At 38.7% G+C, this 22898-nt stretch overlaps 4 protein-coding genes across 6 annotated transcripts; all 4 read right to left on the bottom strand.

Annotated features, from left to right (window-relative positions):
* Positions 1 to 193: 193 nt before the first annotated feature.
* Positions 194 to 1177, bottom strand: LOC135616232 (protein LURP-one-related 8-like). Its single transcript, XM_065115423.1, has 2 exons — positions 847 to 1177; positions 194 to 730 (listed from the first exon to the last, which is right to left on the bottom strand). The coding sequence occupies exons 1-2, from the start codon at positions 1105 to 1107 to the stop codon at positions 383 to 385; spliced, it is 609 nt and encodes a 202-aa protein (XP_064971495.1). The 5' UTR covers positions 1108 to 1177; the 3' UTR covers positions 194 to 382.
* A 5068-nt stretch (positions 1178 to 6245) lies between these two features.
* LOC135617719 (large ribosomal subunit protein bL17c-like) lies at positions 6246 to 10926 on the bottom strand. Its single transcript, XM_065118240.1, has 3 exons — positions 10628 to 10926; positions 8693 to 9102; positions 6246 to 6425 (listed from the first exon to the last, which is right to left on the bottom strand). Exons 1-2 carry the CDS (start codon positions 10848 to 10850, stop codon positions 8693 to 8695), a joined length of 633 nt encoding a protein of 210 aa, XP_064974312.1. The 5' UTR covers positions 10851 to 10926; the 3' UTR covers positions 6246 to 6425.
* Positions 10927 to 12117: 1191 nt separating this feature from the next.
* On the bottom strand, positions 12118 to 13865 carry LOC135616231 (protein LURP-one-related 8-like). The gene is made up of 2 exons (XM_065115422.1): positions 13521 to 13865; positions 12118 to 12665 (listed from the first exon to the last, which is right to left on the bottom strand). Exons 1-2 carry the CDS (start codon positions 13776 to 13778, stop codon positions 12303 to 12305), a joined length of 621 nt encoding a protein of 206 aa, XP_064971494.1. The 5' UTR covers positions 13779 to 13865; the 3' UTR covers positions 12118 to 12302.
* Positions 13866 to 16296: 2431 nt separating this feature from the next.
* On the bottom strand, positions 16297 to 22865 carry LOC135617718 (probable serine/threonine-protein kinase PBL8). Of its 3 annotated transcripts, XM_065118238.1 has the most exons (7): positions 21079 to 21155; positions 20216 to 20902; positions 19133 to 19467; positions 18771 to 18906; positions 17451 to 17587; positions 17195 to 17318; positions 16297 to 16986 (listed from the first exon to the last, which is right to left on the bottom strand). In XM_065118238.1, exons 2-7 carry the CDS (start codon positions 20268 to 20270, stop codon positions 16529 to 16531), a joined length of 1245 nt encoding a protein of 414 aa, XP_064974310.1. In that variant the 5' UTR covers positions 20271 to 20902; positions 21079 to 21155; the 3' UTR covers positions 16297 to 16528. The 3 variants fall into 3 exon arrangements, with proteins under 3 accessions (XP_064974310.1, XP_064974311.1, XP_064974309.1); XM_065118239.1 differs by lacking the exons at positions 20216 to 20902; positions 21079 to 21155 and adding an exon at positions 22241 to 22865; XM_065118237.1 differs by having other exon boundaries at positions 20216 to 21154.
* Positions 22866 to 22898: the final 33 nt, after the last annotated feature.

Below are 22898 nucleotides of genomic sequence, written 5' to 3'. Positions count from 1 at the left end.
ACGATGAGATTCTTATAGATAATATTATTTTTATATATATTTAAAGAGAGATTATTTTCAAAACTCAAATTTTAAAATGTTAAATGTAAAAATATATAATTTTTCATTATCTAAGTTACATGTGTTTTATGAACAAAATGTAATATATGATATTTTTTTATACCAAATATTATTGGGAAAATTTGACAAGAGATTTAATTAACATGGCTATTCCAAATATATATTTTTTTATTGCAAACGCAGTTATCTACACTCACATATATTGAGTGCCTCTCATTAATCCTTGGTTTAATAAAAAAAGAAAACCATGGCTCGACAAGAGGCTCTTCAAGAGAGGCCTTTGATCCAAACATCAATCGCAGCCGTTGATCAGGAAGCACGCTTATCGAAACATCTGATCTAGGACGATCACAATGGCCATGGCGAGAGACGTGTTAAGATCCGATTGGACGACGAGGCGGAAGACGTCGTCGCCGAAGGCGACGCCCCCGACGGCCTGCTTCCGCTGGATCTCCGCCACCGCCCGCCGCCGCTCGTCGTACACCGTGCAGCTCCGCCGCGAGTACGACCCCTCCACCCCGTATCCGGCGCTGCCGCTGCCGCCGCGGAGCGGGGTCACGTGCGCGAGGCCCTTGCAATGGAGCAGGCTCACCTGCCTCTTGACGGCGTAGAGAGGGTTGTCGGCGTCCTCCCCGTTGTAGATCAGCCAGGTCTCCCCCAGACTCAGCTTCTGCACTCAAACCCGGGCGAGTCAGTAACCGATGCGAACTGAGTTAACTCAGACAAATCGTCGGAGTTCCTATGCACATTACGCGTAACCACACAGAGCTGGTCGTACGTACGTACCTTTCGGCGGGCGGTGACCAATGGCTTCCCGGCGGAATCCATGAGCACGAGCTCCCCGGCGCTCCCCGAGCCGTAGATATCGACTCGGAAGACTAGGTTTCCCTCGGCATCGAACACCGTGAACCCGTTGCAGCTGAACAGAAGAGACTTCCGCCACACCGTCAACACCACAGCGCCATCCTCCCGGGTGGCGCCACAGCAAGCGGGAAGACTCGGGAGATCGACGCACGAAGCAGCGGTGTTCGGGTAGACCCTCGTCATTGTCCGGCGGGCGTTTGCAGACTGGCGGCGGCCGGAATCACGGAAGGAGAGAGAGAGGGAGAGAGTCTGTGTTAGATATGTTATTAGGAAGAGGAGAGCGCTCATATATATACACAATATATGGACGAAAATACCCCTGAGAAAGAGTCCTATTTACCTTAATTTTTTTATCTTTATAAAAAATCCTAAAAAATATTAAATAATAATTTAAAATATATGAATAAAAAAACGTCAAATGAGACTAATATTTCGAGTAAAATAAATATCTTAATTAAGTAGGAATCAACGTTTCATCTTTACCTAAGTCTAGATTTTGTTGGCATTCCATATTAGACTCCAACGATATATGTGTAAAGTTGTCATCGACAATAACGAAGGTTAGCAGTACATTAATTCTACTTAATGTCTTGATATAGTTTGGGTTTGTGGTGTGAGTCAGTTGGCCGGTCGACAGTGACTCGATTGACTCCGCAAAATAGTGAGTACTCCGCTTTGGTCTTTGGACGGCTTATTTGCGTTTGGTCAAAGATTTTGGAGCTCTTTCAATTACATGATACCGATATATATATATATATATATATATATATATATATATATAATTATGTTATAGAAAATCACAATTTTGTTGAAAGTACGGAGGGAAGAATTAATGTGAGGCAAGAAGGGAGTCAAAGAATCATAAGGTGGTGAATGAATATGTTGACACGTTTTGGTAGGTGGCTTGATCTCGACCATAGGAATCGTCAAAGCCATCATCACACGTGTTAGAAATGTAATTGTAGGACCAATCAAATTCCTTCACGTGGATTTCTAAGCGTGTCGGGAAGAGAGAGACTTCATCTCATCTTTACTGGCACTTGACTAAATCTATAGATATCACATGTAAAGAAAGAAGCAGAGAATTGAGACCAAGAAAAGAAGAGAAGCGAGAGAGAGAGAGAGAGAGAAAGCAAGTGGACTTTGAGGAGTCTAGCGTGGAAGCTATTGCCGAGGCTCACCCAACCTCTCCACATCCTTCCTTGTGGGCCAACTTGGCGGAAAGCTAATTTTGTATTCTAGCAACACTACACTTCATCAAACCAATGGCAGGGTGAGTGCACTGATAAGGAACCTTCGAGAAAGATGTCTCTACCAAATTAACTTTTCAAAATTGAGAGCTCGAAAGATTTTTTTTTTTTAACACAAAGTAAATTATGAAGATTTGAACGAAAAATTCTACTATCAATAGTCAAGATTTTATCAGATAAAATTTATAATTATCAAACCTTTGATAAGTAAACACGTCGTATTTACTTACTATATAGTTTGAAGATTTAGAGCATCGACTAATAAGTTTTTCAAGAAATCATATAAGATTAGATGGTAAAGAATATCATGAAGGAAAGAATGAAAGATTAGTGACATGAAGACATGCAATGATGCATATAAAAATGAGTGCAAGCACTTACTTTCCCTGACATAATTATTGCAAGCACTTTTGAGAGACTGTTTAACTTATAATCCTAATCAATGCACGTTATAAAAACATGCTAGAGGAAGTTTAGATGAGCACATATGAAGCTTTTTACATATAATAATCCTCTCAGTGGTGATTGTTGTGATTAGGCACTTTGTGTTGCAACAGCTTTGACAAGGAGGCATACTCAACCCCTGAAACTAGGCAGCATGCTGTGGACATGCCAACCCCATTTTGTCCCAAAAGCTGAGCTATGGAATTAAGAGGAATGAATGCCAATTATACCAAATCTAAGTGGCTTGCCAACATAGCACATTGGGGATCCTCCATGGAGGGGACACAAGTGCATGACAAGCAGCTTTGGCAAAGGCAGTGTGTAGGTTCAACACAGCTCTAAAGAAGGGTTATAATCAGAACTCAATGGCAAGACAAGGACATGGAGATGGCCACAGCTCATAAGTCTGGGCATGCATCAGATGGGCACACAACCTCCTCAGGAGACACTCACATGGAACACCAAATCTATGGTTTTTTTTATGTGGTGGCTAATGAAAGGACAAGATTGTCTCTAGAGCAGATAAAGATGACCCAGCTATGAATGTGTCCTCTTGAAGCTGTAGCCCTGCACATTGTTTCTGACCCCACCCCCCCTCAACCCTCAAGCCACTGATGCAGCAGAGGTGAATCCATTGCCTTCCAAGCTGCAAGCCTGCAGCACACAAACATGGGGGGCTCAATTCAGAGACATCAGCATGTGTTTCTGTCCTGATGAGTCCAAGAACACCTTACTTAATAAAGCTAAATTACAGCAAGGTTTGGTGTATCAGCTTCAGCTGGCAGTTTCAGCAGGAAATTTCTGGCATTGTAGATTAAGGTTTTTTGGGTTTCCATCAAGCATATAAAAAATAAAAAAGGTAAAGAAAAAGACTTTTTAGGTGGATATTATAAATACAAATTCTAGAATGGTTTATATATGATTTCATTAAAGGGTCAGTATGAAATTGTCAATAAAAATAAATGAGAATTGTTAGTTTGGTCCACAATTTTCCTATGCAGTAATACTAATTTTCTGGGTGATCAGAGAAAATTTAAATCTAGATACCTCTCCTGAGTTATTTCTTACAGAATTTGCTTCTGATGCAGCAAATGGTGGGAGAAAAATGATTGTTCCAAGCAACACACAGCTAGAAAGACATGCTGTAAGAATATTAGCAGAAGATGCAACTTGACCACTTCTCATCTGAAACTATAACAACTACAACTTTCCCTAAGCTCACTAGGTTTTCATACATCAAGGTTAGGAAGAGTTCAAGGTCTAGCAGAAGATGCAACTTGACCACTTCTTATCTGAAACTATAACAACTACAACTTTCCCTAGGCTCACTAGGTTTTCATACATCAAGGTTAGGATGAACTCTTCCTATGGAGCATGAAATCCGATGACATGTTAATTAACATCCAATACATTCTTGCATCAAGCTATCTATCCTGTGCTCTAACCTAGCGAAATTATCGCCGAAATTTAATTTTGTCTGCTCTAACTAATGAGCCGTTCATCATCCTGTAGCTTCTATGAACAATTGGATAAGTGAGGTCACCACCAGAAAAGATATATTGAGATTCCAGAATGAGATAGGGGAAAGTTGAGGAAGAGATAGTGGCTTCACAGAGATACAAGAAATGATTGGATGCTTGAGAGGGACTGGCATTTGGAACACCATGTGATGTAACATGTTATTGTCAAGGGTATGAAACTGTGGTTGCTTTCATGGCTGTTTTCTTGGAGGAAGTGAACTCCACAGGATGGTGATAAGAAGATTCCCTGGAATTGTGTGTTTCAGGGCCCCTCTTCTTGCCCATCTCATTGTGGACTTTGTTAGGTTGGCTATCAAATTAATGGCCATTAGGGATGATTCTTCCACTAGGGTTGTATCTAATTGTCTCTTGCTTTCACTAGGTAGGGTTGGATGAGAGACAAACACTGTTTCCACTGGTCGGATGATGCAATAGTTAGGTCATTCTCAGCTTGACATGCTGTCCTTTTCTTCCATTTGCAAGTTCAGTGAATTATCTATTGATCTATACAATGTTAATGTGTGAAATAATATGGAGTAGGTTGCAGATGCAGGTCATGCTTTACCAAGATATAGATGCATGACATATACATATATGACTTGAATGATGCTCCAACTCATGAAACATTACATCATTAGGGAGTGTTTTGAAATGAATATGAACTAATCTTATGATAGTTTATCATACACCCATGTGTTTCTTGGATCCTAGGATTTTTTTTTTCCCCAGTATTAGAGATAATGTTCAACTTGGAGCCTCAGAATAGACATTCTCAACTCTCAAGTGGAAGAATTAAGGTTCAACCTTCCAGAATTATACTACCTCAAGTCAAGAAAGACTCAAAAAGTAAAAACAACCCCCTAGAAGAAGATGCATTGTATCAGTACTGTGAATGGTGTTGATGACATGACCAAGGGAAGATGAAAACAATGATAGGGAAAAAAATATCAATATTTTTTTTGTATATATATATGCCTGAAAATTTTGTCCAAACATTTGTCATTTTGCACCACAAAATCCAAAGAAATATATGATGATTAACATTGGTGGCATCTCGCCTTCCACCACCCTTGACATGAGAATTAAAGTGATAATGACTGTGTTCTAACTTCTAACCAGTGATTAAACTTAGGTAGCAATTGGCCAAGCACGCCAACTGGGATGGCCCTAAACAAAAGAATCTTTCAGAAGAAACATCAGCATATGGTTAAGCTGCAGTTTGGTGCTAATCTCCAGTGGATCAATCAAAGATTCTTCTGGAAATGACTTCACCAAGTGACAAGCGACAAAATCCAAGTTGGATGGGTGCACTAGTTAGGAAGCCAAGAAAATTAATCTACTATAGAAGAACATACCTGGACGTACCTCACTCTTCTCCCACTTACAGTGAGCAGTAGTACACGTCAAAGCTGCATGAGAGAAAAAAGAAAACACTGTCAAAGCTGGAACTACATTGAATGACTCACAGGGCGATACAGTGACTTTAACCAGATAGTACATGTACCTTGCCGTAATGTAAGCAGCCAATGGAAAACTACCTCTTCTGATGACCAATACAAGACAAAAGCAAGAGTTCATCTAATGATAGTACCAAAGTTACATGCTCATGAGAGGCCACCATTTTCTTCAACAAGATATTGCACATGTATGGACGAGTTGGAATAAGTGTGGCCTGACGTTACCCACTCCATTCTGTCTGGGTGTACTTGCTGAGGAGGAAGATGAGTTTGACAATCCTTTCAAGAAAACATAAAGAGAGAGATCACGCTCATTGACACAATCTAGACAGACTCCACTCACTACTTGCAGGCAAGTGCAAGGTGATGGCTGAGTCACATTACAGCCATAAAAGGTCAACGCCCACCATCATGAAGTTACCACCCACCACCTCAAGGGCAGTGCACGGAGAAAAACCAATCTATCCCTAGTTCCCCCATCGAGGAGTTTGATTCTAGGGAAGGAAAAGCTACTATCTTCCGTGCAAAGGCTAGTGGAAGGTACATTGTAAGTGCTAGACCAACTAAAGATAAAGGATGACATATTGTGCATCCAACAGCTCTTATGATAAGGATCTGCACATATGCAGTGATAAGATGCTCAAACTAGGTGAGACGAGAATCCATGAAACTTTTGATCACAAATAGTTTTGAACAACAAACAGTGAATAAAGTAATACAAATGCAGTAACAAGGAAATGAAGCATAACGATTCCTTCATATTATGCATTACAAAGTTTGAAAACCTTCCGTCCAAAGCTCTTGGTCAGAAAACGGTGTGCCACAAAGCTCTGTGAACAAAAAGGTAAATTTCAGGCTCTGTTAGTACATATAAAAGGTGAAGAGCAAAAGGTACATTCAACATTACTGAAGTAAGAATTACAAAGATATTGCAGAACTATGAAAGAATATGTAATGAAGAACTGTTTTATAAGCTCATTAGATATGGCTGCTGAATTCTAAATATGACTTGCACTTTTAGGCTATTCCTCATGTCCATATAGGACAGTGAAAACTCATAGCTGGACATTATTACCCATTGCCACGAAATACATCTTCATGAAAGTGTTACTAGATTAACACCATCACTTATTCCATGTGTGATTTGAACACGGAACCCACAAATCCCTCGGAGTTTGATATGTGAATATATTTGAAAGTTGAAACATGGACAAATTGGAACTATTTGTTAGGGGTGAACTAATGTAAATCTAGTTTTGTTTGGCTTCTTATAATTTGATATTTCGATTTGTCCCTTCCTTGCATATGGAGGAAGAAGACATTTATTTCAATTTATGCCCAACTTTAGATATTTCTTTAGAACTTATCACTGAATACAAACCTTCTAGTCTTTCAATTTATGTCCAACCAGAGTAAGAAAAGCTTTTGTTCACTAGTGTTTAAACTAAAAATTAATAAGTGTTAGTTCTCATTAAAACAAAGGATTCACCTTTATATATATATATATATATATATATATATATATATATATATATATATATATATATATATATATATATATATATATATATATATATATATATGTGGACAATACTAAAATTCTATGATCTACTAGTGCTAGTTGGGTCATTACAAGTTATTGTTGTCATATGATCGAGTAATATCATAGCTCTACTTATTTAGTAAAAACTCTAATTCAATTTCACTACTTTAGTGATTATCGGAATATTTCTTGAAACAAGCAGGGACTTGCAGTTCTCCATGTATCAAGCAAAGTACTAAATATGTTAAAGAAGCCACTATAAAATAAAGAGTGCAATTGTTAGGATAGGATCTCCACGTAATAAAATCTTCTCTTCTTTGCAGGAGAGAAGAATTTCCATTTCGCAAGACTGAGGCCAACCTCGGTGGGCTAAGCCATTCAGTTTCAGGTTGCTGCATAATTATCACTTGACTTTTGAAGTTTGAATAGTACATTACCACGAATTCTTGTAACAGAAATCCAAAGAATATGTTCTAAGATCATGAATAGAATATTTTCACGCAATGTATCTGAAATATTTTAGTTAAACTATATCTCCAAACAATATAGAATATAAAACTTAATCAGGGCAATATTAGTTTATTGGATAATGCAACGCAGAAGTAATGTTAAGAGATCATGGCTGAAGTTGTATGGTCAACTGAAAACAGTGGTCCTAGGTTTCAGAAAGATAGTAAGTTGTATTTCTGAAAATTATGCAAATACATACATTATGGTACAAAAGAAGAATGGTACTTCAATTACCATTAGGCATGGCCACAATCACCGGTCTCCCTCTCAATGGTTGCATTCTAATGAAGCTCTTAAACTATTTTCTTACCACTAAAGGCTTGAAATACATTTATCAACTATTTTGCAGAATAGACTTCAAAGTTCCAGATATTTGCAAAGAATAGAACATCATCTTTAAATCCTTTTATTGCAAAAATATATTTGAACGTTGCTGTTGATCTGTTTTAGTTATAGCTGTCTTTCTGCTGATAACCAAAGTTCTTGAGAAAAAATCTACTCCATATTGCTCAATATATTGATGATAAGAGAGCACACTTCTAGGTTCTTGGTCAGCATAACACTAGTACTTGAATCCATGCCACCAAACTCCTACTTTATCTCCACTAATAATATTTACTCCATCATACAAAAGCAATTAATCTAGCTGTCAACTAACTCAATACTTTCTGCACTTTTGGAACAATGGATCATATGGCATTTTGTTGGGGCTTCTCCAAAATTGCAACATGGTTACCCAACAAAAGTTTCTCTAAGAAAACATCATATGGTTGTTCCAGGGTTAAATAAACTAATAATATAAGAACATTTAGAATATGAGGGCAGATTAAGTGACATGGATAAGACACCATCATTTGGCACATTTTTTGTTCATGCAAGAAGGAGAGATTAGTTACTGCCAGCACAAGCTTGTGCTTCGCAGCAGTGACACCAATAAGTAAGAAATATATGAGAAGCACAAGCATCAATATCACTTTTGAGGGACAGTAAGCCAAAAAGAATATGAAAGGACATACAAAAAACTATCAGTTCACTGCAACTTACCTAGACAAGCTCAATATAAGCCATTGGTGCATTATCTCCTCGCCTTGGTAGAGTTCTGATGATTCTTGTATACCCTCCATTCCTATCTCCATATCTATCTTGTACCTCAGCAAACAATGCATGAACAATTTGTTTCTCATAAATAAAGCCCAGTGCCTGTCTCCTTTTATGGAGAGAACCATCCTTTGCCAATGTTACCATCTTATCTACATACTTCCTCATCGCACTTGCCCTGGCTCTGGTAGTTTTGATCCTACCATGCTTCAGCAGCTGCGTCGTAAGACCACGTAGGAGAGCTCGACGCTGATCCGGGGGCCTATTGAGTTTTGGGACACGTTTACCATGTCTCATAGCATAGAATTTGCTTCCATTGCTTATGTTGCTGAACACATGGTCAAAGTTGGCAACCCCTGGACGGTGAATAGAAGAATGTTATACCAATTCACAGCAGAAAATTACAAATGAAATAGAAGGGGAAAAAACATATTATTGAAAGCAACAACAATGGTACGAGACTGAAAAAATAGGCAGTAATATGCACAGTCATATGGAAATTATATACTACAAATAAAAAGAAAAGAAAACATTAAAAGTGGCGACAGTGAATTTGTCAGGACCATGTGTTGGGGCCCAGTAAGGCACACACCTAAGAGGTTGGTCTTAACAACACTAGTGAAAATCAGTGAATTTCTTCTCCATGATCTGGAAGATTAACTAGCTTTATTGATATTGTTCAACTTAAATAAATGCAACCAATTCAAAATCCAATCTCAAAAGTAGCATTTGTTGCATCCGAAACCAAAAAGAAAAAAAATAAAACTCTCAAGGATTTTTAGAATAGGAGACGTAGTTGTTTCTATGCCCATTACAACTAAAAGTACTTCCTATCATAAGCATTTCCCACAACACAATTAAGGCTAGTGCAATTGAAATTAAAAGTGAGACCATTAAAATTCCAAGTTTGTGCTTCTTCTGGTAACCAGGATCCAATTTAAGAATTGAAAATGAATACTTTATAGTTTTTTTATCCAAATCTTTATCTAAAGAGCCTTTTGCAATCAAAACACAAAAGTGCCAGTAAAAGAAATCCAGCTGAAAAAAATAAATTGTAGCAAATGGCACTTAAAGGATGCTTCTAATATCGGAATACTAGAAAATGCTAAACCACTAAAAAAGGTCTCTAACAATCTATTCTCGATGCCAGATTAAAAATTTATCAATCATTGGATTAATCACCAAACATCATAATAGTCCAAGCCCACACAGATGCATATAAATCATGAGTACCAATAGATTCTTAGTTTGTTTGACTAGGCGATCTTGGAAAACAACTGCTCTTTGCAAATAACACTCCATCTGACAGACTCCAAAAATTGGACATTAAGACCAACCTAACCTTGATCAGTCTCAATTACTCCCCTAAAGAAAGTTCTCCCAGAATTCTCATTGACAATCCACAGTCTGGATTATTTTGGCGTATGTTATATAGAATACCTTCGTTTGGTTCTTAAGAAGTTGCATGTTTCTTTATCAAATTCCTTACTGAAAGAATAAGACAAAAGGATATCAACATTAACCATAGCCCTAATCATCTCTGTCAGTTGTAGGACAAAACTAGGCTAACCTGAAATACTGCCTTGCCAAATCAGATTTTGATCGACATCATCAAAACAATATTTGGATCTAACAGTAAAGAAGAGGAATCTTACTTCAAGATTTTAAATTTTACATGGTGGAGAGATAATTTGGATTCTTGACCAATCTAAACTCTCATTATCTTTAATATGCAGTTCAATGAGTCTAACGATCTTCAAAATTTTACTTCTACTCGAAACGTAATAAGAAAATGGAAGAAATGTTATCCGTCCAACTAGGGCTTACGCGTTGACGAAATTTAGTTCGAGATGGAATAAACAGAGCAAGAGCATCATTTACCAATGCCAACAGAGAGGAGAGGAGTCATGGGAGCGAGGCCGGAGAAGGACCGCAGCGGCTTTGCCTGTCCGCAACCGGAACTCAGCCGAGCTGAGCAATGGAAGTGCAAAGGGGTCGGAAAGCGAAACGAGGGGAGGCGCGGAGAGGGAGAGGGAGAGGGAGGGAGGGCAGAGCGAAGCGAGGCCATGCTCCATGTCGAGAGAGAAGAGGAAGCCATCGCCATTGGAGCGAGGAGAAGCAGCAGCAGCAGCAGCAGCAGCGGAGATAGCAGAAGATAGAGAAGGCGATCCGTGTTACATCACAGCCTCTTGTTCGCTTGCGAATGGGATGTGGCTTCATCAGGCTATAAGATTCGTGCTTAGACTTGATTTGTATCCTCAAGATTCGTGCTTCACTCCAGGAATGCCTATGTTGGTCATTTAGGAATATGAAAGATCTTTATGAGGACAATTATAGTAATTCTTTACCATTTATCCTTTCCTATGTCAATTTCATCTATTCTAAACAAAAATTAGAGTTTTAACAACTCAAAAAAATATAATGGCCAAAAAGAATTCCATCCAATTTTGTTAGATCTTAACTAACACTAAGATAGTGTTTTAAGAATATGATGAGTATATTATCATTAAATTTAGCTTAATCATTTTTATTTAGTAATTAATTTAAATAAATTTGATATATTAATTATCCCATTAGACTCGATTCGTTACGATAGAGTCACCATTGGACTATGTCTCGCATGCATTATGTTAGGATTTGATCTGAATTATGTCAGTGGGTATATAATTGTCAACTTCAGTTTGATTATTTTGATTAATGATTGAGGTCAAACGAAATTAATTAATCAATTATTCTCAAAATAAATAATTTATTTTTCTTATTTTTATTAAGAAAATTGATTCTTGAACCTCTTTCACATCATCATGCCATGTCACGATATCTAAGTTGTCATAATTGATTAGCTAATATGTCGGTATTCTAAAATACGAAAAAAAAAACATTATTGACGTATCAAATTATATATATGAGTCATGAAAAACAAATCTACTCGTGACAATAAACTAAAAAAAGAACCTAACAATCCACCGAGGATTGGTGTTGTTGGTGACAATGTTTCTTAGGCCTTGAGACTCAGACATTGTAACACAGCCTAAACCTCCATCCCAATAACCCATCATGGTTGTCTTCAAACCAGCAACACACAGGCTTTTCCCATCTGATGGGGAATTGACATCTCTCATTTTGCCCCTCAGACAGGGAAGCAGCAGTCATCAATCGTCCACAAGAGAGGAGCTGCAGCTTTTCGACTACTCGACCAGCAAGCTTACTACACACTGTATCTGACCATAAGAGGTAGTGAATGTCAATGGATATTCATGTGGATTACTGTCTCCAGTCAGTTGATTATTGGAATCCGACACCATATATATATATATGTTTTCTTGACTGCACTGTTACTGGACATCGAATCTCTTTAAGGAAGCTCAAGCTCAAAAGAGAAAAGACCTGACTGCATTGTAAGATTCACTTAACGTTACTGAACATGTTGACCTTTGTGACTTCATATATTTCCACAGCTTCCATCTTATCTCACTCACTGTGTTATCTACCGCAAGCGGCAGCTATGTCGGGTGCGAAAATGGCGACCCTCCAGCCATGAAAAGCTACAAGGCTTCTAGCAGATGCGGTCCATGATGACCAGAAAAGCCATTATCAGCTCAGTATCGGTGTACGGTTGAATGATGAGGCTGAACACATCATCGCCCAAAGTGACGGACCTGTTCACTTTCTTGTGGCTTATTTGCGCCACCTCCTCGCCATTGCTGTCCAAAATCTTGCAGTCTCTTCTTCTGAAACAACCCTCGGTCTTGAAATGTGGCAGCGATGATCGGTCGTCTGGACTGTCCATGTACACCTCCGCCTTGTCGTGGCCTTGAAGGATCGATCGCCTTTTCATGGAGAAGACGTGAGTTCTGCACTTCGGATCTAAGCCGTCTTCGCCTTTGAATCCGCTCCACCTGTCGTGCATGCTCAGTATCTGCTTGATGTGTGATAGACATGATTAGAAACAGTCACAATGCGATTCGATACAGAAGTTTACAGCATTCTCAGTATCTGCTTGAGTTATCTGCATTTGTGCATATCTAAGCTTAGTCACTGAGCTTAGCTTCTTAAGAGATTATATTTATATACAATTTATAATTATATTATTATATAAAAATTTAATATCAAATATATCAATTGCATATCTTTCGATACTATTCAGAATACTTATTTTCTAACACAAAAAAAGTTAAAAAAAATTTAAGATGATTTTAAGTGCTTCGAAAAAAAAAGTAAGACGAAGCGAAGATTGACGTTGATTCATGAATGACTACCAATTTGGTTTCAGCTTAATCCTCATGAATAAATGATCAAATCTTCTAGTTTTCTATTTTTTAGAGAGTCTATCTATAACTTTTTAGGTGAAATAATAAAATGAAATTGTGAGAATCTTTTAGGTCTTCTCTCTAGCAATTAAAGTATGCTTTGATTCCCTATTGCACTGATATAAGAAGCTTGCTTCTATGTTCTATCTCTATTATACTATAATCATTCGATGTTATTCGGAATACATTTATCTTAAAAGGCACAAAAGTTGGACTTTTTTATTCATATATGAATCAAAAACAAACTTTGATTCATATATGACTACTAAAATTTAGATTCAGCTTACAACTGATGAAGAAATGATCAAATCTTTTAGATTTCTACTTTCTAAGTCTACTCTCTAGCAGTCGAACTATGCTTGGGTTTCCTGTTGAGCTGTTGCAAGCTTTGTGCTGTGATCTATCTCTACCAAGAGAAAAAGTAGAGAAGGTAAAGCAAACAAAGAGAAGTAGAATCTTCCTACCCGAGGCCTCAAAGCCATGAGTGCCTTCCCATTGGCATCCATAAGCAGCAGCTGCCCTGCAAAACACTTGTGCTTCCTCGAGTAATTGTCGACCCGAAAGGCCAGTCTTCCCTTGCTGTCATAAATCGAGAACCCATCCGTTCCGTGGAAACCCATGCTCGACTTGTTCCATACCGTCCAAATCGATGGACGGGCTGTCGTCGTCGCGAGCTCTTCTTCGTCGTCGGTCTTTCTCAGTGTAGGATGAACTCTGGACATTCTTTCGGCGTCGAGGAGCTCTTCTTACGGCGCTGGTTTTATATGCATGAAGAGGTGAGGAAGTGAGAGACGACGGAGATTAGCGTCTTTTCTGTGGGTGGAATGGCAAACACAGAGGCCAAGTAATATTTATAGGCTCAGAATCCTTCTTTTAGGGTTAACATACACAGTATTAGTGGGAGTTACGGAGGAGGATCTGAAGTCTCTGATGAGATGACTGTCCTCCTGTCTTTGTTCTGCGGAATATGATCGAGTGCTGCGGGGAATGAGATTCCAGCAGTGTTGCTTTGGCCGAAAGCTCAAAAGCACGGAATCTTAATCCAGCCACCTCGTGCCGTTCGTGGTTTGCTGAACTGGAGGCTGTGTTCATGGCTAAGTGTTAGATTATGTGATTATGTATAATTAGATAAGATATATTATGAATATGATTGAATTCTGATTATAGTTATCGATTAATAGAAAAAAAATCGATATGATCTCTTAGGAGATACACAGGTATTCTCTTAATTATTTATTCTAGACCCCTCTTGTCTATCTATTACGTTACGGATATTCTCTCTATCAATAAAAAAATAAAAATATTATTTAAAATATATTAAGGTTAAATATGATGTAGATAAAATCATCGATATTTATTTATAATATTTTATTAAATTATTTTTTATGTTTTGCTCGGATCAGTATGTATCGAACGCGTCGGTGATACGAAACTCAACATTGTATATGCCCAAATATGAAAAGAGAGGTTGCATTGTATGTCGACCATACTAAACCTGTCGAGATCAGCACAGATGCGATACGGTTAGCACAAAAGAGACACTCACAGGTTTCGTTCCGTTCCACAACGCGAAAGGTATCTTAGCGATCAACATGGAAGTTGATTTTACTGCAACCTTCACGCATTGTGGGATGCAAATGGGAAATGGTGTCTGTAGATTCGTTTCTTTTGCTTCTCGAGGAAGACAGTAATCAAACCCAATGGTACAGTTGGGCGTCCCGACACTCAAAAGAATATTGCAAGAGAGAGGGATCGCACGCACTCACCGTCAACTCTCTCTCCCTCTCCCTCTCCAATGCGCGTACGAGAAGTGGGAAGGCTGGAATTTGCAGACGTCAAAAGCCTCGTCGGCTTCCTTCCATCCAAACACAGAGAGAGAGAGAGAGAGAGAGAGAGAGAGAGTCTGTGTGCGTGGCTGAGTTGACTGTCTTCTCTGATGCTTTAGAGAGAGAAAAAGTGGCTGATGGCAAAGGTTGTGCTGAACAGCTGAGAGTACGCTGATACATAGCATAGCAAACCATGGAAAGGAAGAATTGGCCGACATATATGACTGTTGGTGGTTTCAGTGAGAAGGGATCAGAGAGAGCCTTTTATCTCTCATCATTCCTGAGAAATTAGAGTTATTGCATGGGATGTGTGGGTCGAACTTTTCCTTATTTTCTAAAGAGATTGATGCACGGACGAATAAGTTCATAGATCACATCGCATCCCGAAGCACAGTGGTGGAGTGGGTGGCCTCCAATTTGATTCTATTACTGTTCCATGCTATTATTCCTTTCTGGAGGCAAACAGCTCTCTACATATTATATTTATGATACAAACGATATTTGAAATATATATATATATATATTAAAAATTATTTTCAGGATTTAAAATTAAAAAAAAAATAAAATCTACCCTCCAAAAAATATTTAAATAATTATAGTCAATGACAACAATAAGAAAATCATAAAATTTTAATTATTTAGATTTGACTACGTTGATATTTTGTCATTATTGATTTTTGAAAGAGCCATAAAATTTAAAAAGTTGTGGATGATAAAAATATCAAAATAAATAATAACAACAATAAAATCATAAAATTTTATTGTCATTGAGATATGCAAAAAATCATATATATGTATATATATATGTATATATATATATATATGTATATATATATATACATAAATATATGTATATATATATGTATATATATATATAATTTAAAAAATTATTTTCAGGATTTAAAGTTTAGTTTTTAAAATAAAAAAAATAAAATCTACCCTCCAATAGCAGTTGACGATTAAAAAATATTAAAATAATTATAGTCAATGATAACAATAAGAAAAAAAAAATTATTTAGATTTGACTATGTTGATATTTTGTTATCATTGATTTTTTGAAAGAGCCATATAATTTAAGAAGTTGTGGATGATAAAAATATCAAAATCAATAATAACAATAATAAAATCATAGAATTTTATTGTCATTGAGATATGCAAAAAATCATATAATTATATATACATATGATTTTATTGTCATTGAGATATGTAAAAAATCATATATATATATATATATATATATGACAAAGCATTAAAGTTGGAAATATATACATTAAGGCTAAACATCAAAATTAAGTAATTCACCAATTATAATTTGAAGAGGCAAAGACTCAAGAGGAATTATAGGAACTAAGCACACCATGATGAAGTTATTTCCACCCTAAAGATGGACATATTTCAGAGTACAATTCAGGTCTTCCTGCTCCAACTGGCTTTCATTTCCAGAACAAACCTAGCCCATTTGGCAAGGTTTGGCTCAGTTAAAATACATAAAACACTGATTAGGAGTAAAGATCTTGCAAACAGGACAGTAATGAGATGAGATTTACATGGAAACAAAGTGGAAGAAGAAGCAAAACCCACACAAGCAAGCACAACAAGATAGTCCATATACAATGACCTCTGCAAACCAGAGAGTGGAGCAAGACTCACTTGACCCTGCAGGCTGGAAGAGCACCTGGCGAACATTGCACATTCGGAGTCGGCTTGCAGCTGATGCTGCTTCCTGCAAGCCTGTGGTGCACCCTGCGATCGGGAAGCACACTACTTCCGAGTGCCTGAAATGAGCTCTCGCTGCCGCTGCTCGCTTGCAGAGGCTGGAGTGTCTCCACGACGTCGCTCATAAGAGGCCTTGCTTTTGGGTTGTGGCTCAAGCAGTAGTATGCCAGGCTACAAGCCTTCTGGGCAGCTCTCACCGAGTACTGATCCTCCAACCTGGGGTCGAGGACTTGGAGCAGCTTCCTCTTGTCGTTGAGCTTGGGACGAGCCCAATCGACCAAGCTCTGCTCCTTGCTTGGGCGCGTCTTGTCCACGGATCGCCGTCCTGTCAAGAGTTCGAGAAGGACAACTCCAAAGCTGTAAACATCACTCCTGGCTGTCAAGTGACCTGCTCATGCCATGGATATGATCATGGTGAAAACTAAAGGCAATCGAAAAGAAAGTCGAAGTAATGAATCATATACTGCCAATTTAACCATCATAGAGATTCCGTAAGTGTAAAAACTACTCAGTTATCAAAACCTAATATTATAGCATATAAAACTGAAGTTAGGACATGGAAATAATTCTAAGTTGTCGATGTCAAGATGCAGGACCTGTCATCACATACTCGGGCGCAGCGTAGCCATAGGTTCCCATTACCCTTGTCGATACATGGGTCTCATCACCCTCTGGACCAGCCTTTGCAAGACCAAAATCGGAGAGCTTGGCTGTGTAATCCTGAGCAGATGAAGAAGAGAAACAGCAAATCGAAGTTAAATGTCAAAATCCACAAATGAGTCACGAAACATTTGCATAAGAAACAAGAAAACTATAAATTGTAAGGAACCGAAGAGAAGGACAATACTTAACAGAGTCCAATAAAATATTTGAAGTCTTAAAATCTCGATAAATAACAGGTCTTTCAGCATTATGAAGGAAAGCTAGCCCTTTAGCAGCACCAAGTGCAATTGACATTCTTGTGGCCCAAGATAGTGGAGCCGCTGTCTCTGAAAGAAGAAAAGTCAGGTAGAGATGGAAAATTATTAGTACGTAATAGTATAATAAGAAGTTTTTTTAATGAGGACAGAAAAAAAAATTGTAAGTTACAGACTAAAATCGGCATCAATCACAAAAGAGCAATTGGTCGAGCATCAAAGAGAACTGAAATAGCTGAAAGAAAATAAAGCTGAAATCTTTGACAGAAGAAACCGAAGGAATTTTTCAACCAAGGAAATCCCTGCTTATGCCCTCTCCATGATAGACATCAAGATTGCTTATGTGCATACAAGTTATAGTAGTCAAAGATAACTAATTTGCAAGCCATTTGCACTTACACATGCTTCAATCCCAAGGTCCATTCACCTTGTTAATACAATGTCAATAAATTAATTCAACAAAATGTAAAATATAAAATTACTGCACAAAATTATATGTTTGAGAAATGACCCAGTCTTATTGTATAGCATAACTAGGAATGGCACATAAACTAGCATTACCCTTCAAAGACCTTGTTATATTGACTTCAAAGATATTTACGATACAAAAAGATACCATTAAAATAGGAGAAAGTAGTACAAGAAGAAGCCTAAAGAAACCTCTTTTCTAGTCCTTTAGTTTCAGCTTCAATTTCTAATCATACCTCTCATGTGCTGACATCTGCACATTCATAGTCAAGTCATGTGGAAGAAGAAAATTTTATAGGAGTCATGACCATCTTTGACCATCATGTTTCAATCACCATTTTGTTCCTTGGTGAGCAAGTTAAGTTGTTGGCTAACTAACAGTAACACCCAAAAAAAAAAAAAGCAATCCATTCAATTGAATTCATGAATCAATCCCTCGATAACTTTTGTCAGCCAACCATCTATTAATCAATTGCAGAATAAATATTCAGATGACAAAAGGCAGGAACTTATGATATATAACAGCAAGTACTTTATCATTCATAATTAAAAATCTCCTACAAAAATTCTACTTAATATAACCAAGAATTTCTAGATACCCTAACCGTCCTTTAGGATATATTAAGTATGGTCACTAAACGTTTATACTGAAACTAAATACAAACATGTATCCTTTTTAAGCATATTAGAACATTGAGAAACTTAACAAATTCGTCAAGGGCGTAAGAATGCATCAAACAACAAAGGTACATACTAAAGTAGAGAAACAAATGGCAGAATTAAGTACTTCGAAACAAGTGGTTCTCCAGACTTCCACGGAACATGAACTCGTAGACGAGCAGCCAATGATCATCTTCGCAGCAGTATCCAATCAACTTCACTAGATTAGGGTGCCTCAATTGTCCTAGAAAATTAACCTCTGTCTGATAACACAAGAACGAAAGTCAAACTCAAAAAGAACTCTGGTGTATAGTCTTGAAATTGCTCGATAACTTAGGGCAGAGATATATCTTTTTGTGTGTACATTTGATATTGATGGAACCAAGTCAATGCAAATAAGCATGCCAACCACTGATGAGACGGTGAATTAATTGTAGCTTAGGAGACAATAATCCAGATAAACTATATAGCTTTCACAAACCAACTTACAAGCCATTCTCTGTGTCCCTGGTGACCATCCTTGTCAAGGACCTTGACGGCAACCGGAAGCGATTTGAGACCCACTCTCACATTTTCGTCTATATAGCCCTTGTAGACAGTGCCAAACCCTCCTTCACCAAGAACATAATCCGGCCGGAAGCTTTTTGTAATAGTCTCAAGCTCGAACAATGTGAACGCAATCACATCAGTGTATATTGCAATGTTTCTCGAATCCTCAATGTGTCGCGGGGTCGAAGGATCACTTATGTCTGAGAGAGTGCGAGTATGTTTTTTCTCTGGAGGGGCATTCTTAACAGGTATTTGGAACATTTGAAGCTGCTGAACTGCACAAAAAATGTTGCTAAAATGATAAAACCATCTACTTGAATTAAAGCACAGCTTCCACATAATTACAAATTCTTTCATCATGAAATAAGAATATAAGTTGATTGCTTAAGAGACTATATCACATTTAGAATGATGATATGGGCAACTGGAATTACTATGACAACAATCTTGAAACATTTCATTCTTACTTCCACTTACAAAATTATTCTGGCCTTCTAACAAAGAGAGAGAGGGAGCGAGAGAGAGAGAGAGAGAGAGAGAGAGAGAGAACAGCATGAGCTACCTGAACAATGTATAAATCACAAAAAAAACTAGACTGGAACGAGATGATGTACGCATGAAAACTACGCAATACCACATCAATGTTGACGAAGAAAGACAGAGGCAAAGGAGGAGAAAAAATTGAACCCCATAAGTCGAAACACAAAAAGGAAAACCTAAACCTTCGAAGATCTTAATTCAGGAGGCCGAGTCCACCAAAAAGATCCAACCTTTCCAAAAGTTCAAGATCAACTAGTTTCATCGGTCAAATCCAAACCACAATGCCATCAAAAATCACTCGGACAAAATCGAAATCGGCGAAACCCCAAGTCGAAGATCAAATCAACAGGAATGAGGTTTTCCCGACCAATCCGGTCCACAATCGAGGCAAAACAGAAAGAATGGCTCAATCCCAATCAAGATTAAGGTGGGAAAGCAGCAAAAGGAGGGAATTTTGGGGAAAACGATAGTGAAAGCTGTCACCTTGCGCGTGAGCGGCGACGACGGCATTCTCCTCTCTGGTTCCGCAATTGCCCATCTTCGAAGCCTTCTCTCATTCTCCGTCAGCTCTCAAACCCCTCTCCTCCCACGCGATGCTAAGCCTTCCGCGACTCCCCAAACCCCTCGACGGTGGCAAGAAACCACAGACGAAAAAGAAATATTTATATATACACACGCACGTATAAGAATGTGCGTGCGTGCGCGTCACAGAGAGAGAGAGAGACTGAGAGAGGAACAGAACGAAGAAGAAGAGAATAGTGAGAAAGGTGAGATTTTGCTTTCTCCCGTTCCTTCTCCTGTCAAGAACTTGGGATTTTTCCCAACAAGCCCACCAACTCCATCACCTTCCAAAGATTCCCCAGCAGAGCATTCTTCCCCTGTAAGCAAGCGTTGTGAGCAAGTGAGGGGGTAGAAGAGAGTGCATTAGTCTCTGAGAGAGAGAGAGAGAGAGAGAGAGAGAGATCAAATGGACACTCTCTCATTTGTCGCAGGCATCATCTACTTCCCAGCAATAAACTGAAGCAGAAGATGTTTGGCTCGGAGCAGTAGCATCTGCTACATGTCACAGAAGCAGGCAAAGCCACATGCTCTGCACTAGATTAATCTTTCGGAAGTGTAACCAGATCTGACGCCCTGCGTGGGCTCTGCGAGCAGACTCGCACGCGATTCCTGGAGACGGAATTATACAATCTCAGGTGTGTCTCCCAAAGCAAAGCTTTCCTCTTCACAGTATACACAATGAAGTCCAAGAAAAACAATCTTTTTTATCATGGCAAATTCAACATTGCGGTCATCAATTGCTTGAGCTCAAGGAAAGAAGATCCAATCACAGTTCAAGTGCATACTGATGCTGACTCTCTGATCTCAGGCGAGTGTCTCCCAAAGCAAAAAAGCTCCCTCTTCACAAAATACACAATGAAGAGAAGTTTCAAGGTTTAATCCTTTTATCATGGCAAATGCCATCATAAATTGCTTGAGATTGAAGAAAGAAGATCCGGTCACAGTCTCTGCACTCACTGAGGTAGACCTGTAACATAAAATAGGCCATACATTTGTAGGGTAGTGGCAGTCATATCAGTGGCTGTGGACCAGATTGCAGGCCAAAGTCTTTGAAGTTGGTGGAGATGGACAACACACCATGAGCTACATGTAATGCAGAGAGATAGCGAATGAATTGGTCTTTCCATCTGTTTGCATGGGGAGCAGTGGTGGTGGTTCCTTAGCTATTAATTAATTGGAATCCAAATGGTACAAGTGAGTCAATGAACACATGAATCATAATGAGGTTTCATCATTACATAAAGATTCATGCCAATACTCTTTGTTGTATTGCCTCCTTCCTCACTCAAAGCAGCGAAACAAAACAACTTCTCTCTTAAACAAGTGCACATCCAGCCAATATACATTCCATCATATCGTGTACCCAATTTAATTTTGTGAGATTGTGGTTGACTCAGATGGTTTTGTATCCTTGTCATTAAATGAGGGGGGTGTTCTGAAAGCTTCGAGATGTGGGTTTGAGATCCCACGTTCATGCCATACCTCTGCCTCCCACCTGCCCAGCGTCTGCAATTGTATAGTGCAGAAAGGTCAGTGAAGAGAGAGGTCTTCAAGGTGGTGCAAAAGAAATGGATTCCAATGCGGTGACAGTTGGAGGGAACGTGAGGATGGGATCCCTCCCCCCTCGGCATCAGTATGGCATGATGAAGCTGATTAATGGTTGGTGGGTGATCCGAATTCGAATCCGACAGGAAAATGGAGGATCCGACTCCGGATCCAAATATAAGAGCGTTGCACTAAACCATTCATTATCCAAGTGATATTTCGACACCATCAAGTCGAGATCTAAGTTAGTCATCCACCAATTATCGTCAATAGCCACTTCAATAATCTATCACTAGATCTTATTCCCCCATTTAGCGTATGATTTTTTTGGTCAGAATATTTAATTTCCGGGAATCCAGACTGGAATGAAATGAAAAATAATGATAGAGATGGGGTACCAACCTCCCTCCTTTAGCGCTGACCTCTGAATTGTTCCCACCACCACCACCACTCCACAAAGGCAGCAGCCATGCTCGTTGCAGCCAGCGTGTGGGAGCGCAATATCCTCTTTACAGCAGTTCTTGCGAAAGGTTCTTTACAGGAATCCTGCAGATTTGGTCCCCTGTCCCCTTCCATCTTTCGCTCGTAGGAGTATGGATTGTGTTCGTCGTCGTTCCGAGCCCATCCACCATGGCTCGCTATCTCATGTCAATTGAATGTTCCATCTGCGAGGTGAGACTTTTTTGTTGCGTCTCCGGTGAGGCGTAGCTTTCCCTGCACAGCAGAGGTGAGAATGGCGAAAAGAATGATTTCTACGTTTCACCCACCCCTACTCTATGGTTGGCTCGCTATCTTCTTCATCAGTTTGAAAACAAACGAAATCGACTTAATCCATCTCACCGCTTCGCTTTCACCCTGTTTGAAGAAATGACTACGGATCCAACCACCACAGATCGTGGAAGGTCCGACGCTATGGCCCCATGTTTCCATCAGCAAATCAAATCGACGTGTCAATGCTTTCATAAATCGAATCCTCATAACAACCACTACATCATGCATCAAAACATCAGGGAAGATACTTCCATAGATCCATTTGGATAACATGGAGGATATAAACGAG

Source organism: Musa acuminata, chromosome BXJ2-7 (genome assembly GCF_036884655.1).
Source record: "Musa acuminata AAA Group cultivar baxijiao chromosome BXJ2-7, Cavendish_Baxijiao_AAA, whole genome shotgun sequence".
Classification (NCBI taxonomy): Eukaryota; Viridiplantae; Streptophyta; class Magnoliopsida; order Zingiberales; family Musaceae; genus Musa; species Musa acuminata.
This window is presented reverse-complemented; position numbering and strand designations above follow the sequence as displayed.

Coding starts and splice junctions, on each gene's coding strand:
- LOC135616232 (XM_065115423.1), bottom strand. CDS start 1,107: ATGACGAGGGTCTACCCGAACACCGCTGCTTCGTGCGTCGATCTCCCG. Junction 731..846: donor TGGTCACCGCCCGCCGAAAG/GTACGTACGTAC, acceptor GTTTGAGTGCAG/AAGCTGAGTCTGGGGGAGAC.
- LOC135617719 (XM_065118240.1), bottom strand. CDS start 10,850: ATGGCGATGGCTTCCTCTTCTCTCTCGACATGGAGCATGGCCTCGCTT. Junction 9,103..10,627: donor TCTCCTCTCTGTTGGCATTG/GTAAATGATGCT, acceptor TTCACCGTCCAG/GGGTTGCCAACTTTGACCAT.
- LOC135616231 (XM_065115422.1), bottom strand. CDS start 13,778: ATGTCCAGAGTTCATCCTACACTGAGAAAGACCGACGACGAAGAAGAG. Junction 12,666..13,520: donor TCATGGCTTTGAGGCCTCGG/GTAGGAAGATTC, acceptor CACATCAAGCAG/ATACTGAGCATGCACGACAG.
- LOC135617718 (XM_065118238.1), bottom strand. CDS start 20,270: ATGGGCAATTGCGGAACCAGAGAGGAGAATGCCGTCGTCGCCGCTCAC. Junction 17,588..18,770: donor GGAGAACCACTTGTTTCGAA/GTACTTAATTCT, acceptor TTCTTCTTTCAG/AGACAGCGGCTCCACTATCT. Junction 17,319..17,450: donor CAAATATTTTATTGGACTCT/GTTAAGTATTGT, acceptor TCATCTGCTCAG/GATTACACAGCCAAGCTCTC.